Here is a 16,224-nt window from a genome sequence, read left to right as displayed (position 1 = left end):
TGTTAGCCAGGATGGTCTCGATCTCCTGACCTCGTGATCCGCCCGTCTCGGCCTCCCAAAGTGCTGGGATTACAGGCTTGAGCCACCGCGCCCAGCCTATTTTGTTTTTAATAGAGATGGGGTCTTGCTATTTTGGCTAGGCTGGTCTGGAACTCTTGGCCTCAAGGGATCCTCTCACCTCAGTTTCCCAAAGTGCTGAGATTACCGGTGAGAGCCAAGTCGCCCAGCCAGGGTTCAAGATTTGAGAGGTAAGGAAGTTCTGGGTGACAGTAGAGGTTGGGAGGGACCATGGAGAGAGCCAAAGGGAGGTCCCATGTGGTCAAGGGGGTGAGCAGGTGGCATGCCTCTAGGACCCGCTGTGGGGAGCCCCAGCTGCATGGGCTGCCGGGGAGTGAGCTGCCACCACTGGGGGGTGCTGCAGGGGAAACCTGTCTGGACTGCAGCCCCAGTTCCCTGTCCGTCTCCAGTGGCCTGTGGGGCTGCTCCCTCAGCAGATGTTGGTATTTCCCTGGCGCACTTGTTCCCACGTGGCCTGGTGGGCAGTGCCCAGGCAGGCCAAGGAGGCAGAGAGCAGGAAGGGGAAGCCCCCCTTGGTTTCTATCTCACACCAGGGACCCGGCAGGGAAACCCCACAGGTCCTAAAAAGAAAGTGGCAGCAGTTGTTCTCGGGGAAGACCAAGAAACCCCATCCTCTCCCTGAAGATGGGAAATCCAGGGCGGGGCTGAGGGTGGGGCTGTGCTGGAAGGGAGATCTGTGGTCCATGCGGCCCAGCCCTGACCATGGCTTCTACAGAGCAGAAACACCAAGATTATTCTTGGGCCTGGCTGAGCGCTGATCCTGACCTCACTCAACCTGAGCCTGGCCACAAGCTGAGCCCCGATCCTGGTCATTGACTGAGCTCTCATCCCAGCCCAGGCCTGGACCCCCTACTGAGTCCCAGTCCCAGTCAGCACCTTGGCCAAAGACCAAGCTCTAGACCCAACCCTACAGGCCACAAGCAAAGCCCCAGGTCACCGATAGCTGTGACCCTAAACACAGACACAGCCAGGATATTGGCCGGGGACTAGGCCGTGAGTTCAGCTGTACACTGAGTCCCTGATTCTGATTATAGACTGAACTCAAATCCTATATCTGACTCTGGTTAAAGATGGAGACAGAGCCCTTGACCCTGGAAAAAGCCCTAACCCTGGTCCCAGATATGGCCTCGGACCTAATTTTATCCAGCCCTGATCCTAGTTACAAACTGAGCTCCAATCCCACCATCACACTGAGCCTGTTCCTGGCCCCAAGCAAGGGTGCATCCCAGCCACCCATTAAGCACTGACTCTCTTTGTGCCACCTTCCTCAGCCATCTGGTAAACCATAAGGGAGTCAGATGACTCAAACCCCCGAGTCCCCTCGGGTGGGCAATCCCCTTACCTGGCCATCCATCTTTGGAAGGACAGTAGACCCTAGGATGGTGGTGGCAGAGCAGAGAATCAGGAGGGGATTTGGGACTCTGGGATCAACCAGTGAATAGGGCTGGATGGCTCACCCAAGCATGGGGCACTGAGGGCAGAGCTGGCCGTGGGAGCTTAGCAGTGAGTCTGGAGCTTGGGTGTCCTGAAACCCCAGCTTCCCGTCACCCCCCATCATACCTCCCACCCCCTCCGGGAAGGGAAATTACATTTCCCCATTTTAGCAAGGGGTGGCGAGAGGGAAGAGTGAGTGAACACAAAGCTGAAAGTACAAGCAGGACGGAAAGTGAAACCGGGCACAGCCCCCAGTATAAGACCCCCCCTACCCAGGAGATGGCTGACCAAAGAGGCCGGGCCCCGCCATGGGCCAGACGGCAGGCAACCTTGGCTGGCGTGAGTTTGAAGCCAGGGATGGGGGGCTTGGTTGAGTTTGGGCAGAGGATGGATGAGCTTGGCTGGTGCATGGGGTCGAGAGCTGAGAGCAGCAACTTGGCCAAGACTGAGGGTTTGGCTGGCTGCTGGATGGCAGGGGAGGCTGGAGTGACTGGCTGGGGGCCTGGGGCAGTGGGGTGGTGTTTTGACCCAGGGCTGGGCAGAGGATGGGAAGGAAGCCTTGGCTAGCAGGAATGGGGAGGGTTGGACCAGCGATTTGACAAGGACCAGGTCTAGACAGATAAATGAAGAGTTTGGAGTGAATAAGCAGAAGCCAAACAGCTTGGCTAAGACTGAGAATGGGGCCGGCTGAAGGAAGAACAGAACAAGTGCTGGCACAAGTGGGGCGCTGGGACCAAGATGTCAGCAGCCTCACTGGGTCAAAGGTCTTTAGTCTGATGTTAGAAGGAGGTCCAATCTGTGGCTGGTGGCTGCAGAACTCAGGGGCTAGAACCAGAGCAGTAGGCAGAGGAGAAGGTAACATGCTACATAGGGCAGGTAGGGACCAAAGGCTGGAGGATGGAGACAGAACCTTCAAAGGCCAGAGCCAATGACCCAGGATCGGCTGCAGAGGGTAAGGAGGAGGTCTGGGGGCGCCAGAGCTCAGGTCGGAGATGGCACAGCTCACTTATGGTTGGGCTTGATCCTCCAGGGCCTGGGGGCACCACCCTGTCCCCAACATTGAGCTAGGAAGAACCCCACTCTGCCTTAAGTCTCCAGGATGTCAGAGGGTCCGAGTGGCCCCCAAGCCAGGGAGTCTGAATGCCAGAGATCTTAGGTTAGGCAATGCCCACCACATCTAGAAGTCCATGAGGGAGTAGACGTCCCTAAAAGCTCCCCTTCACCTTTATCGGGACATTTCGAAGAGCAGAGCTCAGGGATTAGAGATTGAGAGAGGACAGGGAAGAGGCAGGGAGAGTAGGGAGAGTAGGGAGAGTAGGATGGACTTCGGGCCAGTTTTGGTTTGTGTTTCGAGGAGAATTGTGTAACTCTTGTGCTTGCTAGATTTCCTCTCCCTGAGGGGGAAATTGATGAATACTGCCCTCTTCCTAGAGCGCCCATCCGCTGTCCCTCTTTCCAGGAAAACACAGGTCAGGAAGCACACTCGGAATTCAGCCATTCTGGGCTGGGCGCAGTGGCTGATGTCTGTAATCCCAGCACTTTGGGAGGCCAAGGCAGGTGGATCACCTGAGGTCAGAAGTTGGAGACCAGCCTGGCCAACATGGCAAAATCCCTCTCTACTAAAGATAATAAAAATTAGCCCGGCGTGGTGGCGCATGGCTGTAATTCCAGCTACTCAGGAGGCTGAGGCAGGAGAATTGCTTTAACCCAGGAGATGAAGGTTGCAGTGAGCAAAGATCGCGCCACTGCACTCCAGCCTGGGTAACAGAGTGAGACTCTGTCTTAAAAAAAAAAAAAAGCTCCCACACTGTGGATTCGCCCCAGGCAGGTTACCCTGCCAGGATCCACCTGCCGTGATGGAAACTGGACCAACCTGTCCTTTTGATTCCCTGGGATACAGCCTCTGGCATTGCTAACCCATCCCTGCGGACCTCATGGCCAGTTCAAGCCATCAGAGCCGCTTGACTGAGCCCAAAGAATCCTTGACAGAACATGGTGTGCCCACTCCTGGGGCAGGTGGCTGCCTCCCTCTGCATTCTCTGGGGAAAACCCATGGGCCCTGCATTTGGAAAAATCTGGAATCCAGTCCTGGTTTCCCACCTTCTGGCTATTTGACCTTGGGCAAGTCAACCTCACTGAGCCTCATCTGCAAAATGGGGAGAACAATAGCACTGAGGCTGCCACATGTGGTTGTGCAGGTTGCTCACTGAAAAAGGCATTTGGCCAAGGGAGTTTATGGGGGTCAAAAATCCAGCCTCTGTCCCGGCACAGTGACTCATGCCTGTGATCCCAGCAGTTTGGGAGGCTGAGGTGGGAGGATCTCTTGAGGCCAGGAGTTCAAGACCAGCCTGGGCAATGTAGTGAGACCCTGTCTCTACAAAACAATAGAAACAGTTAGGCACAGTGGTGTGTCCCTTTGGTCCCAGTTGCTCGGGAAGCTGAGGCAAAAGGATCACTTGAGCCTAGGAGTTCAAGGCTACGGTGAGCTGCGATCAAATCACTATACTCCAGCCTGGGTGATAGAACAGAACTCTGTTTCAAAAGAAAAAAAAAAAAAAAACAGGATCAGGCTTCTGGTCTTTTTGCAAAAGTGGGCACTCCATACAGAGATGCCATATGGGGACCATGCTGGCTGCATCGTGGGGTTTGGTTTTGTTTTGTTTTGTTTTGTTGAGACAGAGTCTGGCTCTGTCACCCAGGCTGGAGTGCAGTGGTGTTATATCAGCTCACTGTAGCCTCTGCTTCCCGGGTTCAAGCGATTCTCCTGCCTCAACCTCCTGAGTAGCTGGGATTACAGGCATGCACCACCATGCCTGACTAATTTTTGTATATTTAGTAGAGACAGGGTTTTGCCATGTTGTCCAGGCTGGTCTTGAACTCCTGGCCTCAGGTGATCCGCCCGCCTCAGTCTCCCAAATTGTTGGGATTACAGGCACGAGTTACCGCACCTGACCTCCACTGTGGTTTTGAGGAGGCAGAGGAATGATGATGGTGAAAGTGGCTGCACTATGCTCACAGCTAACACAGGCTCAGAAAAGGCATGTTCCGTTCCTTCTCCCGAGTTCTCAATCTCTCTCCCTGTCTCGCCCACCCTCTCCCCATCTCTCCAGGGCTCAGCCTGTTGCTGCTTCCCTTGCTCCTGGTTCAAGCTGGTGTCTGGGGATTCCCAAGGCCCCCAGGGAGGCCCCAGCTGAGCGTGCAGAAGCTGCAGAGGGAGTTCACGGTCAGCCTGCATCTCGCCAGGAAGCTGCTCTCCGAGGTTCGGGGCCAGGCCCACCGCTTTGTAAGTCCCCATAATGCAGCTGGTGCTGGGGACGGGCAGACCCCCAATCCCTTCTGGCCCCCACTAACAGACCTTGCCCCCCAGGCGGAATCTCACCTGCCAGGAGTGAACCTGGACCTCCTGCCCCTGGGAGAGCAGTTCCCTGATGTTTCCCTGACCTTCCAGACCTGGCGCCGCCTCTCTGTGAGTGAGGGCTGGTGGAATGGGGCGGGAAGCTTGTGATAGACTGGGGCCAGGGTGCAAGATGAGGCTGGAGATTGAGCTGGAGATGCATTGGGGATAGAACCTGGATGATGTTGAATATGTCATTGGACATAAAGATGACAGGCACGGTGACTTACACTTATAAACCCAGCACTTTGGGAGGCCAAGGTGGAAGGACTGCATGAGGCCAGGAGTTCAAGACTAGCCTGGGCAACATAGCGAGACTTTGTCTCTACAAAAGAATTTAAGAGTTAGCCAGGCATGGTGGTACACACCTTTGGTCCCAGCTACTCAGGAGGCTGACATGGGAGGATTGCTTGGGCTCAGGAGTTGGAGGCTGCAGTGAGTTATAATCCTGGACTCCAGGATGGAGGACAGAGGGAGACCCTGTCTCAGAAAAATAAATAAACTGCCAGGCATGGCGCTTCATGCCTATAATCCCGGCACTTTGGGAGGCCGAGGAGGGCGGATCACCTGAGATCAGGAGTTCAAGACCAGCCTGACCAACATGGAGAAACCCCGTCTCTACTAAAAATAGCAAATTAGCCAGGTATGGTGGTGTGTGCCTGAAATCCCAGCTACTCAGGAGGCTGAAGCAGGAGAATTGCTTGAACCCAGGAGGCAGAGGTTGCAGTGAGATGAGATCGCGCCACTGCCCTCCAGCCTGGGCAACAGAGCAAGACTCCATCTCAAAACAAACAAACAAACAAACAATAAAGATGAAGCTGGAATAAGGAAGTGGGGTTAGGAAGAGGTAAGAGTGGAGCTGGGCATGGAATGCAGCAGGCAGGGGACTGGCATGAGACTGGAGAGAGATCACAGCGGCATGGAGGGTGGGTGGAGGTGGCACTGGGGGTGAGAATGCGGATAGCTAGAGATGAGAAGTTTGGAGATGAGGGTGAACATTAAGCAGGGGATGGAGAAGGGATGGGAGTTGCTGGTGGGGAAGGGAATGGAGGGGGTTGGGAATGAGGTTGGAGATGGGATGGAAAAATTGAAAGAGTGAGTCTGGGCACATGGAGGAAGGACGGAGTTGGGGTTAGAAATGGGAATGAGGCTGAAGATGGGATGGAAACGCGTGGACAGGAGGTATGATGGGGTGGTGAAGGAGAGAAGGGAACAGGGCTGCAGGAGGAGAGTGCTTCAGGGACTAAGAGGGGTGGGTTAGAGAAGATCATGGGCATGGGAGTGAAAGGGAGGCTGGAAAAGGAGATGGGGCAAATGTCCCAGACAGTGGAGATGGAAGGAATGGAGACGGAGCTGGGCTGAGGTGGGGACGGAGCAGGGCTGAGGTGGGGAAGAGCTATGGGGATAGACTGGAGGCTGGAGTGTGGAATGGGAAGGAGACCTGGATAGGGAGGGGGTGGGTGTGACATGTCCATCCTTGGCCTGTGGGCCTTTCCTGACCATCTGCCTTCCCTTCAGGACCTGGAGCGTCTCCGCTTCCTCTCCACCTCGCTTCAGCCCTTCCGTGCCCTGCTGGGAGGGCTGGGGACCCAGGGCCGCTGGACCAACACGGAGAGGATGCAGCTGTGGGCCATGAGGCTGGACCTCCGCGATCTGCAGCGGCACCTGCGCTTCCAGGTAAAGCCCGGCCACCCCAGACCACGTGGGAAGGAAGACTGGCTGGCTCATCCAGTGATCCCACGCTCTGAGTGTGTGTGAGTGTGAGAGTGTGAGCATAACTGTGACTGTGTGGGTCCAACAGTGTGAGAGTGTGACTATTAGAGTGTGAGTGTGTGGGTCTGTGAGTGTGAGAGTGTGTGACTGTGAGAGTGTGGGTGTGACAGTGAGTGTGTGTGGGTCTGTATGAGTGTGAGCATGACGCTGTGTGTGTGGGTCCGTGAGTGTGTGACTGTGAGAGTGTGTGAGTGTGTGGGTCTGTGAGTGTGAGAGCGTGTGGGTGTGACTGTGTGTGTGGGTCTGTATGAGTGTGAGCGTGACTGTGAGTGTGTGGGTCCGTGAGTGTGTGTGTGTGACAGTGAGAGTGTGTGTGTGGGTCTGTGAGTGTAAGAGTGTGTGGGTGTGACTGTGGGGGGGGGTCTGTATGAATGTGAGCGTGACTGTGTGTGAGTCCATGAGTGTGAGTGTGTGAGTGTGTAGGTCTGTGTGAGTGTATGTGACTGTGAGAGTATATGGGTGTGTGTGTGTGGAGGGGTCTGTATGAATGTGACTGTGACTGTGTACGTGGGTCCATTAGTGTGTGTGTGACTGTGTGTGGGTCTGTGAGTGTGACAGTGTGTGGGCATGACTGTGTGTGGGTCTGTATGAGTGTGAGTGTGACTGTGTGTGAGTGTGTGGGTCCATGAGTGTGAGAGTGTGTGTGTGGGTCTGTGAGTGTGAGCATGACTGTGTGTGTGTGGGTCTGTGTGAGTGTGAGTGTGACTGTGTGTATGTGGGTCTGTATGTGTGTGACTGTGAGTGTGTGAGTGTGTGGGTCTGTGTGAGAGTGTGTGGGTGTGACTGTGAGTGTGGGGGGGGTCTGTATGAGTGTGAGCGTGAGTGTGTGTGAGTGTGTGGGTCCGTGAGTGTAAGAGTGTGTGAGTGTGTGAGTCTGTGTGAGAGTGTGTGAGTGTGTGGGTCTGTGAGTGTGAGAGTGTGTGGGTCTGTGAGTGTGAGAGTGTGTGAGTGTGTGGGTGGGTGTGTGAACGTGAGTGTTGTGTCAAAGTGAGGTGTGTGGGTGAGAGTTTGGATATAGGTGTGTCAGTGTGTGAGGATGAGTGTGAGTGTGACTGTGTGGGTATGTGAACGAATTTTTTTTTGTTCTGAGACTGAGTCTCACTCTGTCGCCCAGGCTGGAGTGCAGTGGCATGCTCAGCTCACTGTAACTTCTGCCTCCCTGGTTCAAGCAGTTATCCTGCCTCAGCCCCCTAACTAGCTAAGATTACAGGCATGCACCACCACGCCTGGCTAATTTTTTTTTATTTTTAGTTTCACCATGTTGGCCAGGCTGGTCTCGAACTCCTGACCTCGAGCTCTGCCCGCCTCGGCCTCCCAAAGTGCTGGGATTACAGGCGTGAGCCACTGTGCCCAGCCATGAATGTGTTTTGCGTGAATGTGACTGTATGGGAATGAGTGTGACTGCGTTGTGAGAATGAGTATGTGTGTGAGTGTGTTCGTGTGTGTGCGCGGGCGCGTGCAGCCACACCAGGCCCTGGTGCCGCCCCTCAATCTTGGCATTCTCCTGGGGCTCCATCTTTAACAGGAGGCCATTGGGCTGTGAGGTCACTCGGGGTTTGTCCTGAGCGCCCAGCACAGCATCTGCCTCCTGTTTCCCTTCTCCCTGTGATTCTCTGATGTCACCCAGATCTTCCAGAACCTTTCAAAGGGAAATCAGAATTTTACACTTAATGAAATGAGAATAGAAAATGCAAGTAGCAGAGCCAGGCGTGATGGCTCACGCCTGGAATCCCAGCACTTTGGGAGGCCAAGGCAGGTGGATTATTTGAGGTCAGGAGCTCAAGACCAGCCTGGCCAACAGGGTAAAACCCCATCTCTACTAAAAATACAAAAATTAGCCAGGCGTGGTGGTGGGCACCTGTAATCCCAATGACTCGGGAGGCTAAGGTAGGAGAGAATTGCTTAAACTGAGGAGACAGAGGTTGCAGTGAGCCGTGATCGCCTCACTGCATTCCAGCCTGGGCGGCAGAGCAGGACTCCAAGAAAGGAAGACAGAGAGAGAGAGAGAGAGAGAGAGAGAGAAAAGAAGGGCAAGCAGCAGGGAATCTGAGCTATGTCACCCTCTGCCTGTTGCCGACCCAACCAAAGAGCAACCTTAACAGCAGAAACTTCCTGAACCCACCCCTCGGGGCAGTCCTTGGGGTGATCTAGCTCTGTGAGCATCCTCTTGCTCCTTGACTTCCATTTTCTCGAACTGAAAGATGAGGTGAGACGTGTTAGCGGGTGACATCATGGAAGATCAAGTAGGGAATGTCCGGGGAAATCATGACCTTGTGGTCACTGATGTCATTAGAAGCCGCTGGGCACAAATAGGGAATGAGGATTCGCTCAGGTTCTCGGCCTGGCCCCTCCCTAACCCATGGCTTCTCCTCACAGGTGCTGGCTGCAGGATTCCACCTCCCAGAGGAGGAGGAGGAGGAAGAGGAGGAGGAGGAGGAGGAGAGGAAGGGGCTGCTCCCAGGGGCACTGGGCAATGCCTCACAGGGGCCGGCGCAGGTGTCCTGGCCCCAACTCCTCTCCACCTACCGCCTGCTGCACTCCTTGGAGCTCGTCTTATCTCGGGCCGTGCGGGACTTGCTGCTGCTGTCCAAGGCCGGGCACTCAGTCTGGCCCTTGGGGTTCCCAACGTTGGGCCCCCAGCCGTGATTGGGTGGCTTCTTAGCCCCCTGCCCTCCACCCTTTAGTACTTTAGGACTGGAGTCTTGGCATCAGGGCAGCCTCCGCATCATCAGCGTTGGACAAGGGAGGGCTCTTCCAGCCCCCTGCCCCAGGCCCTACCCAGTAACTGAAAGCCCCTCTGGTCCTTGCCAGCTATTTATTTCTTGGATATTTATTTATTGTTAGAGAGATGATGGTTTATTTATTGTCTCGGAGCCTGCTGGTCCTCCTTGGGCCGAGCCCCCATGCTGGGTGCCCAATAAAGCACTCTCATCCACCCCTGGCCTCCGCTTATCTTCTGGGAAGGGTTGCTGACGCCTAGAGGGCAGGGCAGCCTGGAACGGGGTCAGCAACCTCTAGCCATCCTGAATCCCTCTCTGCTCCTACATTTTTGGGGTCCCTGGCCCATCTTCCCCTACTATGTCCTGCTCCGCCAGGCCATTGCCATAGTAACCAGTGGCATCCTGAGGCCGAGCTACCGTTTTGGAAGCTCAAGGCAGCTCGTCTTTGATTCTGAGCAGTGCTCCTTAAGCCCCCCTAACCACCTTCCTTTGGCCTGGATGCGACTCCAGAGGTTTGTGTTACGCCTGCTCAGTTCTGAGGGTCTTGGTGCAGGGAGTTGGGCTGGGAAGCGGAAGTCAGAGAGGGAGGTCTATAAGGAGAATGATCGCTGTTCCCTCTCAGCCTTCCTTGCAGTCTTTATTTTTTTTATTTTGCTTTTAAAAGATGGGGGTCTTGCTATGTTGCCCAGGCTGGTCTCGAACTCCTGGTCTCAAGCGCTCCTCCCACCTTGGCCTCCCAAAGCTCTGGAGTGACAGGCATGAGCCCCCGTGCCCAGCCTCCATGCAGTCCAGATAGCTGACTCAGTCTGGAGAGGAACCAGGGCAGGCACCCTGAGACGTGGTCTCAGTGGAGTAGGTGGTCCACCAGCCTGTGTTGGAGAATCAGACTCCTTAAGTCAAGGTCTTCCCAGACGTCTGGTTTTGCCTGCTGCATGAATGATACATCAAGACGCTGAGGCCCAGAGGGTGGAGAGGATGTGTCCACGGTGGCAGAGGGAGCAGGGCTCAGTGGCGTCGAAGCCCTGAGTGGCCCCCACTCAGGGCCTGGCTCCCAGAGCGCCGGGTTTCAGTCACTGGGGCTTAGGCCGGCCCAGACGGGCTTGCAGCTCCTGCATCATGCCGGGGTGCATGAGGTCAAACCTGAAGGCAGAAGTCAGGCCCATGAGAACGGGTTCACAGGTGCCCACGGTCTCTTCCCCACCCCAGCCGAGTTGCCCTGTGCCTACCCATGTCCCAGGGGCCTTCTCCTGGCTGGCACCGGGGTCCCATCATGCCTCAGAGGGCTTGGCTCTGGGGGTTCCTCCGGCTGGAGGGGTCTCTGCTCAGGGGCCGACAGTTCCTCCTCAGGAGGATTGGGGGCTGGGGGCTCCTCCTGCTGCTCCAGGGCTGGAGTCCGACGAAAAGAGGGCCGGGAGCGACGTTGTGAGGAGCTTCTCGAGAGCTGCACGCGGCTCCTTGGGACAGAGACGTCTAGGAGGGACCCAGGGAGCGGGGCCTGTAGGAAAGGGAGCACAGAGGACCATGGGACCGGCTTCGGGATTCCACTCATTCCCCCCCAGACCCCACTAAGAGCCCTCACCTCACTCCAGCTGCTGGCAGCACCTCCTCTGGCACTGCCTGTGGCCTCAGCCGTCTCGGCTTCCCCGACTGACCCTGGCGCAGCTTCTGCAGGGGCCTGGTGTGTTGGCCACTCCTCCTGGCCCCTGACGTCTTCCAGGCTTTCTGGCTCAGTCTCCTTGGCCTCTGCCCTCCAGCCCCCGGTCACCATGAGACCCTCTGCATCAAGGAGCCTTGGTGCCTCTCCCTCAGGGTGGTGGTCCCCACGCCGCCCCTCACTGTCTTCCCTCTGTTCTCTCTCCTGCCATCCCACAGCCTTTTCTTCCAACAGCATCCACTCTTCTAGAAGCCCTGCAGCCTCCACCGTGGCTCCCATCCCGTCTGCCCTCGCTGTCTGGGAGCCCACGTGATCCAGCCCACAGCTGTCCTCTGCACCTGCAGATTCCTCTGCCTCTACCCGTCCTCCCCCAGGTCCTCCCTCCCTGGCCTCAAAAGCCTCTGCTTGGCCACCTCTGCCTGCCACCTCTTCCTCTGCTGAGCCCTCCAGGCCAAATTCCTGCCCACCTGCATGCTCTCCTGCTGCTGTCTCTTCCCTTTCTTTCAAGTCCCAGCCTTGCCCAAGCGCCCCTTCCAAAGCTTCACCAGCACCAGCAGCGCTGACGTCTGGGTCCACCTCACCCCCCATAACCTCAGCAGCCACAGTGCCAGTCTGTGCGTCCTCACGGTCCTGGAGGTCCACAGCCACCGCCTGCAGCCTCCAGCCTCTCCTGGGTGTTCTGTCAGCCTCCGCCTCCCCATCCTTGGTTTCTCTGGCATAGGCCTCTCCCAGTGACAGGCCAGGCCCTGCGTCTGCTCCTGTGCTTCCATCCAGATCCTGGTTCTCTGAGACAGATGCCTCTCCCTTCTCAATTCCACATCCCGTGTCCTGGGTTGTCAGCCCCTCCCCGCCTGCCTCTGGGACTTCTGATAGTTCAGACTCTTGGTCTCCTTCGGCCTCAGCCACCAGGGTCTGGCCTCCCGCAACCTCCTCCTCCCACTGCTCGCCATCAGCCGCATCCTCCTGGGTATTTCCTCTCTCCATGTCCCTTCTCGTGCGGTTTTCCCAGGCTCCTGGGAAGGCCTCGGAGGCCTCGGGCTTTACAGACTCCGCGTGCCTGGGACCTGCCTCTAGGCTCCTCTCCTGCTCCTCTTTGCTCCGGGCCAGAACTTCCTGGAGCTCCACCTCACCTGCCTCTCTTTCCTCGGGTTGCTTACTTGGGGTCTGGGCACCTCCTATCAGCTCAGGTCCCTGGCCTTTGGTGACCCTGTGTGTGAGGCCACCCCATTTCACCCCCAGTGGGCCGTAGCTAGTCTGGGCCGCCTCGCTCTCCTCCCCTGTGAGCTCCTCCTCGGGCCTGGCCTCTGGAGTTACCTCCAAGTCAGCAGCGCCTTCAGCCTCCCCATCTGAGCGGAGCTCAGCCGCTAGATCCCTGCCACTCCCTCTCTCCTCCTGGGCCTCCTCTGCCTGTACCAGCTCCTCCAGCCTGGCCCAGTCGGCCCTGATCTCCAAGTCCCATCTCATCTCAGCCTCCTTCCCACACAGGTCCGCCTGACCCTCAAAGCTCTCCCCTGCCTCCTGGCCTCCCACAGCCTCCCTCCCTGCTGTCTGGCTCTCAGCAGCCTCTTCTGTTCTCTCAGTGCCCAGGACCTGGGCCTGTTTGGGGAAAGGGCTCACCTCAGCCTCTCTCTCCTCATCCCCCTCCTCCTCTAGGACCCAGACTTTTCCAGTAGCCTCTAGGAGCCTTTCTCCTGGGACTGCTCCATATTCTGTCTGTCTGACTCCCGGGAGGTCAGCCTCCTCTTTGCCTGAGGTTGTCCAGGCCTCCTCCCCGCCTGAGGCTGTCCCGGCCTCCTCCTCCCTGGCCGGGGCTGTCCCAGCCTCCTCCCCGCCTGAGGCTGTCTCGGCCTCCTCCTCACCTGAGATTGTCCTGGCTTCCTCCCCATCTAAAATTGTCCTCGCCTCTTCAATGCCTGGGGTTGTTCTGGCCTCCTCTCTGCCTAAGATTCCCCAGTCCTCAGGCTCTGCCCCTGGGCCCCACGTCCCCCATGCCCTAGTGCTTTCACAGGCCTTCTCCACCACCACCACCTCTTCTCCTTTCCCAGCCCCTTCGGCCCCAGGCTCCTCAGTTTCCCCTGCATCTGCCTTCCTGACCCCCTGCTCCGTCTCCCGGTTGTCCCCCGCCGCCTTTGGCCCGCCAGCACCAGCCTTCCCCTCTGGCTCCCTGTGCCAGGTCCACTCTGACTCCGCCCCTCTGGCCATCCCTGGCTCTCTTGCCCTGACCTCTTCCTCCTCCTCCTCCTGTTCCCAGATTCTCAGCCTCTCCTCTCTGTTCACTTCCTGCTCATCGGGCTCCTGCCTCTCCTGGGCTTGGCCGCTCCTCTCTTGGCAAGCCCCAGACCCTGCCTTGGATTTCTTTCTGGCCTCCAAGGGGGCACTTGGCTCCTGGCACCTGGCAGCCTTGGCTGTCTCACCAGCCCCACTGTCCTGCCTCTCTGCTTGGGACCCATGGGAGCTGCCATCTCCCCAGCTCCAGGTCTGTTCCACAGCTGAGCTCCCCGCTTCACGTCTTCTGTCCTCTCCAGGCCCTCTCAGCCCTCCAGCCCCCTCGTTTTGGCTGCCTCTAAGGCCCTCCAGGGCCTCCTGGGCTTCCTCCTCTACAATCTTCCCTGTCCTTCCCACGGCCACCGCCCCCAGTTCCTCAGCCGCCTGTGCCTCCCGCTCTACAGTGGGGACTGCATCTCCCAAGAGGTAGGAGACAAAGGTGCCGAGGGAATCCTAGGAAAAAAGAGGGAGGGGAGAGGCATTAAGGGGAGTCCCAGTCCTTTCCCTGGGGGTCCTGGCTGGAGGAGCCCAGGTTAAGGAACAGGGTACTGAGATCTGAGAGGAGAAGAGGATTTGCAGAAGGAGCCAGAAAGGGCATCGATTAGGGGTATGAGGACTCATGGGTGGAGGTGGGGCCTAAAATTCAGAAAAGATTAGGCCAGGAGTCTGCCTGATCCTGAGAAAGCAATCTCCAGTCTGAGGACATCAGAAGGAGGAGGGGAAAGGTGAGGCCCCAGGGGAGGTGCCCGGAAGTGAGGCCCCAGGGAATGGGGTGCAAGTCTCTGGCAGCTGTCTGCCCCTCTCACCAGTGCCCCCCTCAAGGCCTGGTGCAGCCCAGGGAGGTGTAGCCGGAGGAAGTCCATCCTGTCTGTCTGTGTCTGTGTGTCCAGAAAGCTGATAATGACCGTCCCCACCCACCAAGACAAGCCAATCTTCCCGAGGACCGAAGGCACTTCCTCTTCCCCTGTGTCTCCCTGATGTGTCCCCACCCCAGGCCCTGCCCACGGCCCCTGATGCCCACAGCAGCCCCCACTGCAGCCCGGGAAATGGGTGTACATCACACAGGGGACTCAGGTGCACATTTGGAAATAAAGGGTAAGGGAGAGGCCAGAAAAGTCAAAGTGGGAGCAGGAGACCTTAGAACTGGGGAGGGGGAGAGGGAGGAGACATGCAGCAATAGCAGCTCAAATGACTCAGGTCTTGTATGCGCACCTCAGCCATTTCCGTCTCCCCTACAAGCCACAGCCACTCTGCAAGAGGAAGCTGGGGTTTGTGGTTCCTGTTTTGCCTGGGAAGAAAGAGTAGCAGTGAAGAGGGGGCTGGTGGGAGCTCTGACACATTTCAGTGTCATTAATGCTTCCGCCAGGGGCGGAAGGGGCCGGATTGGTGGCTCTAGGGTGCATCCCCTCATCTATGATTAGCCTTGCAAAAGAGAACTTGGCTAAACTTTATATTGTGGCTATCTGTGTCTTCCTCCCACCTTCCTGTGACTTCCTTGATGGCAGATGCCATGTATGAAACGCTGCTGAATTTCTAGAGCCCTGCACGGTAGTAGGATTCCATTTTCCAGCAGTTGAGTGACCTGGGAGGCACGCTAGAGGGGGCACATTCTTTTTTTTTTTTTTTTTTTTTTTTTTTTTGAGACAGTCTCACTCTGTCGCCCAGGCTGGAGTGTAGTGTCGAGATCTTGGCTCACCGCAACCTCTGCCTCCCTGGTTCAAGTGATTCTCCTGCCTCAGCCTCCCATGCCCGGCTAATTTTTGTATCTTTAGTACAGACAGGGTTTTGCCATTTGGCCAGGCTGGTCTTGAACTCCTGACCTCAGGTGATCTGCCCACCTTGGCCTCCCAAAGTGTTGGGATGATGGATGTGAGCCACCACGCCTAGACCAGAGGGCACATTTCAAACAGCATTCTGAAGGCCTGGTGGTGAGAAAGAGCGGATAGAGCTGGCACAGCCCATAGCAGAGATGAGGCCGAGGACAAGAAGAGAATGCAGGATGCCACTTTCCACCTAGAGGAAGGTAAGAATATGATTCCTTATTTGGAACTACATAAAGTGACTTTGCTCTACTTCTCTTCCCCATACCCTCCTTCTCCCCTCTCCAGCCCCACTTTCCTATTCCAATTAGGGCAATTGGATGAAATCACAGCATCGGAATCTTAGGCCTTAAAAACATTTAGTCTGGCCAGGTGCGGTGGCTCACGCCTGTAGTCCCAGCACTTTGGGAAGCCAAGGCGGATGGATTGCTTGAGCTCAGGAGTTTGAGGCCAGCCTGGGCAACGTGGCAAAATCCCGTCTCTACAAAAAATACAAAAATCAGCTGGGCATGGTGGTGCGCACCTGCTGTCCCAGCTACTCAGGAGGCTGAGGTGGGAGGATCGCCTGAGCCTGGGAGGTCAATGTTGCAGCAAACCAAGATCCTGCTGCTGCACTCCAGCCTGGGCAACAGAGCAAAACCCTGTCAAAAAAAAAAAAAAAAAAAAAAAATCTGGTCTAAGCACCACTTTTGATGGAGGCCGGAATCCTGCAGCAGCCTGGAGCCAACCCAGTGGCCCTCTGGTGCTCTATTTCTTATCACTATACAGGTCTCTAAAGTCACCTTTATGTGTAACATTGTATGATCGTCAGCAATTTTCCAATTTTTTTCACACGTATATATGTGTCTCTTCTTTTCTTTTTTACTTTTTCTTTTTTTGAGAGAGGATCTTTTTTTGAGAGACGATCTCACTCTGTCGCCCAGGCTGGAGTGCAAGTGGCATGATCATAGCTCACTGTAGCTTCACCTCCTAGGCACAAGTGATCCTCCCACCTCAGCCTCCAAAGTACCTGTGACTACAGGCATGCGCCACCACGCCCGGCTAATTTTTGTTTTATATGTATATATATTATACATATATATAGTT

General features: G+C 56.4%; 2 protein-coding genes across 2 annotated transcripts; one reads left to right on the top strand and one right to left on the bottom strand.

Moving 5' to 3' along the window:
• The first annotated feature begins 1,803 nt into the window (after positions 1-1,803).
• On the top strand, positions 1,804-9,614 carry IL27 (interleukin 27). Its single transcript, XM_011982366.1, has 5 exons — positions 1,804-1,851; positions 4,623-4,795; positions 4,880-4,978; positions 6,425-6,583; positions 9,056-9,614. The coding sequence occupies exons 1-5, from the start codon at positions 1,821-1,823 to the stop codon at positions 9,323-9,325; spliced, it is 732 nt and encodes a 243-aa protein (XP_011837756.1). The 5' UTR covers positions 1,804-1,820; the 3' UTR covers positions 9,326-9,614.
• A 390-nt stretch (positions 9,615-10,004) lies between these two features.
• APOBR (apolipoprotein B receptor) lies at positions 10,005-14,208 on the bottom strand. Its single transcript, XM_011982365.1, has 4 exons — positions 14,125-14,208; positions 10,979-13,771; positions 10,626-10,894; positions 10,005-10,539 (listed from the first exon to the last, which is right to left on the bottom strand). Exons 1-4 carry the CDS (start codon positions 14,179-14,181, stop codon positions 10,470-10,472), a joined length of 3,189 nt encoding a protein of 1,062 aa, XP_011837755.1. The 5' UTR covers positions 14,182-14,208; the 3' UTR covers positions 10,005-10,469.
• Between the last annotated feature and the right edge of the window lie 2,016 nt (positions 14,209-16,224).

This window comes from Mandrillus leucophaeus, unplaced genomic scaffold (genome assembly GCF_000951045.1).
Source record: "Mandrillus leucophaeus isolate KB7577 unplaced genomic scaffold, Mleu.le_1.0 Scaffold24, whole genome shotgun sequence".
Taxonomy (NCBI): domain Eukaryota; kingdom Metazoa; phylum Chordata; class Mammalia; order Primates; family Cercopithecidae; genus Mandrillus; species Mandrillus leucophaeus.
This window is presented reverse-complemented; position numbering and strand designations above follow the sequence as displayed.

Coding starts and splice junctions, on each gene's coding strand:
- IL27 (XM_011982366.1), top strand. CDS start 1,821: ATGGGCCAGACGGCAGGCAACCTTGGCTGGC. Junction 4,796..4,879: donor GGGGCCAGGCCCACCGCTTT/GTAAGTCCCCAT, acceptor CTTGCCCCCCAG/GCGGAATCTCACCTGCCAGG. Junction 4,979..6,424: donor AGACCTGGCGCCGCCTCTCT/GTGAGTGAGGGC, acceptor CCTTCCCTTCAG/GACCTGGAGCGTCTCCGCTT.
- APOBR (XM_011982365.1), bottom strand. CDS start 14,181: ATGGACTTCCTCCGGCTACACCTCCCTGGGCTGCACCAGGCCTTGAGG. Junction 10,895..10,978: donor CTGCCAGCAGCTGGAGTGAG/GTGAGGGCTCTT, acceptor CCTTTCCTACAG/GCCCCGCTCCCTGGGTCCCT. Junction 10,540..10,625: donor AGAAGGCCCCTGGGACATGG/GTAGGCACAGGG, acceptor TTCTGCCTTCAG/GTTTGACCTCATGCACCCCG.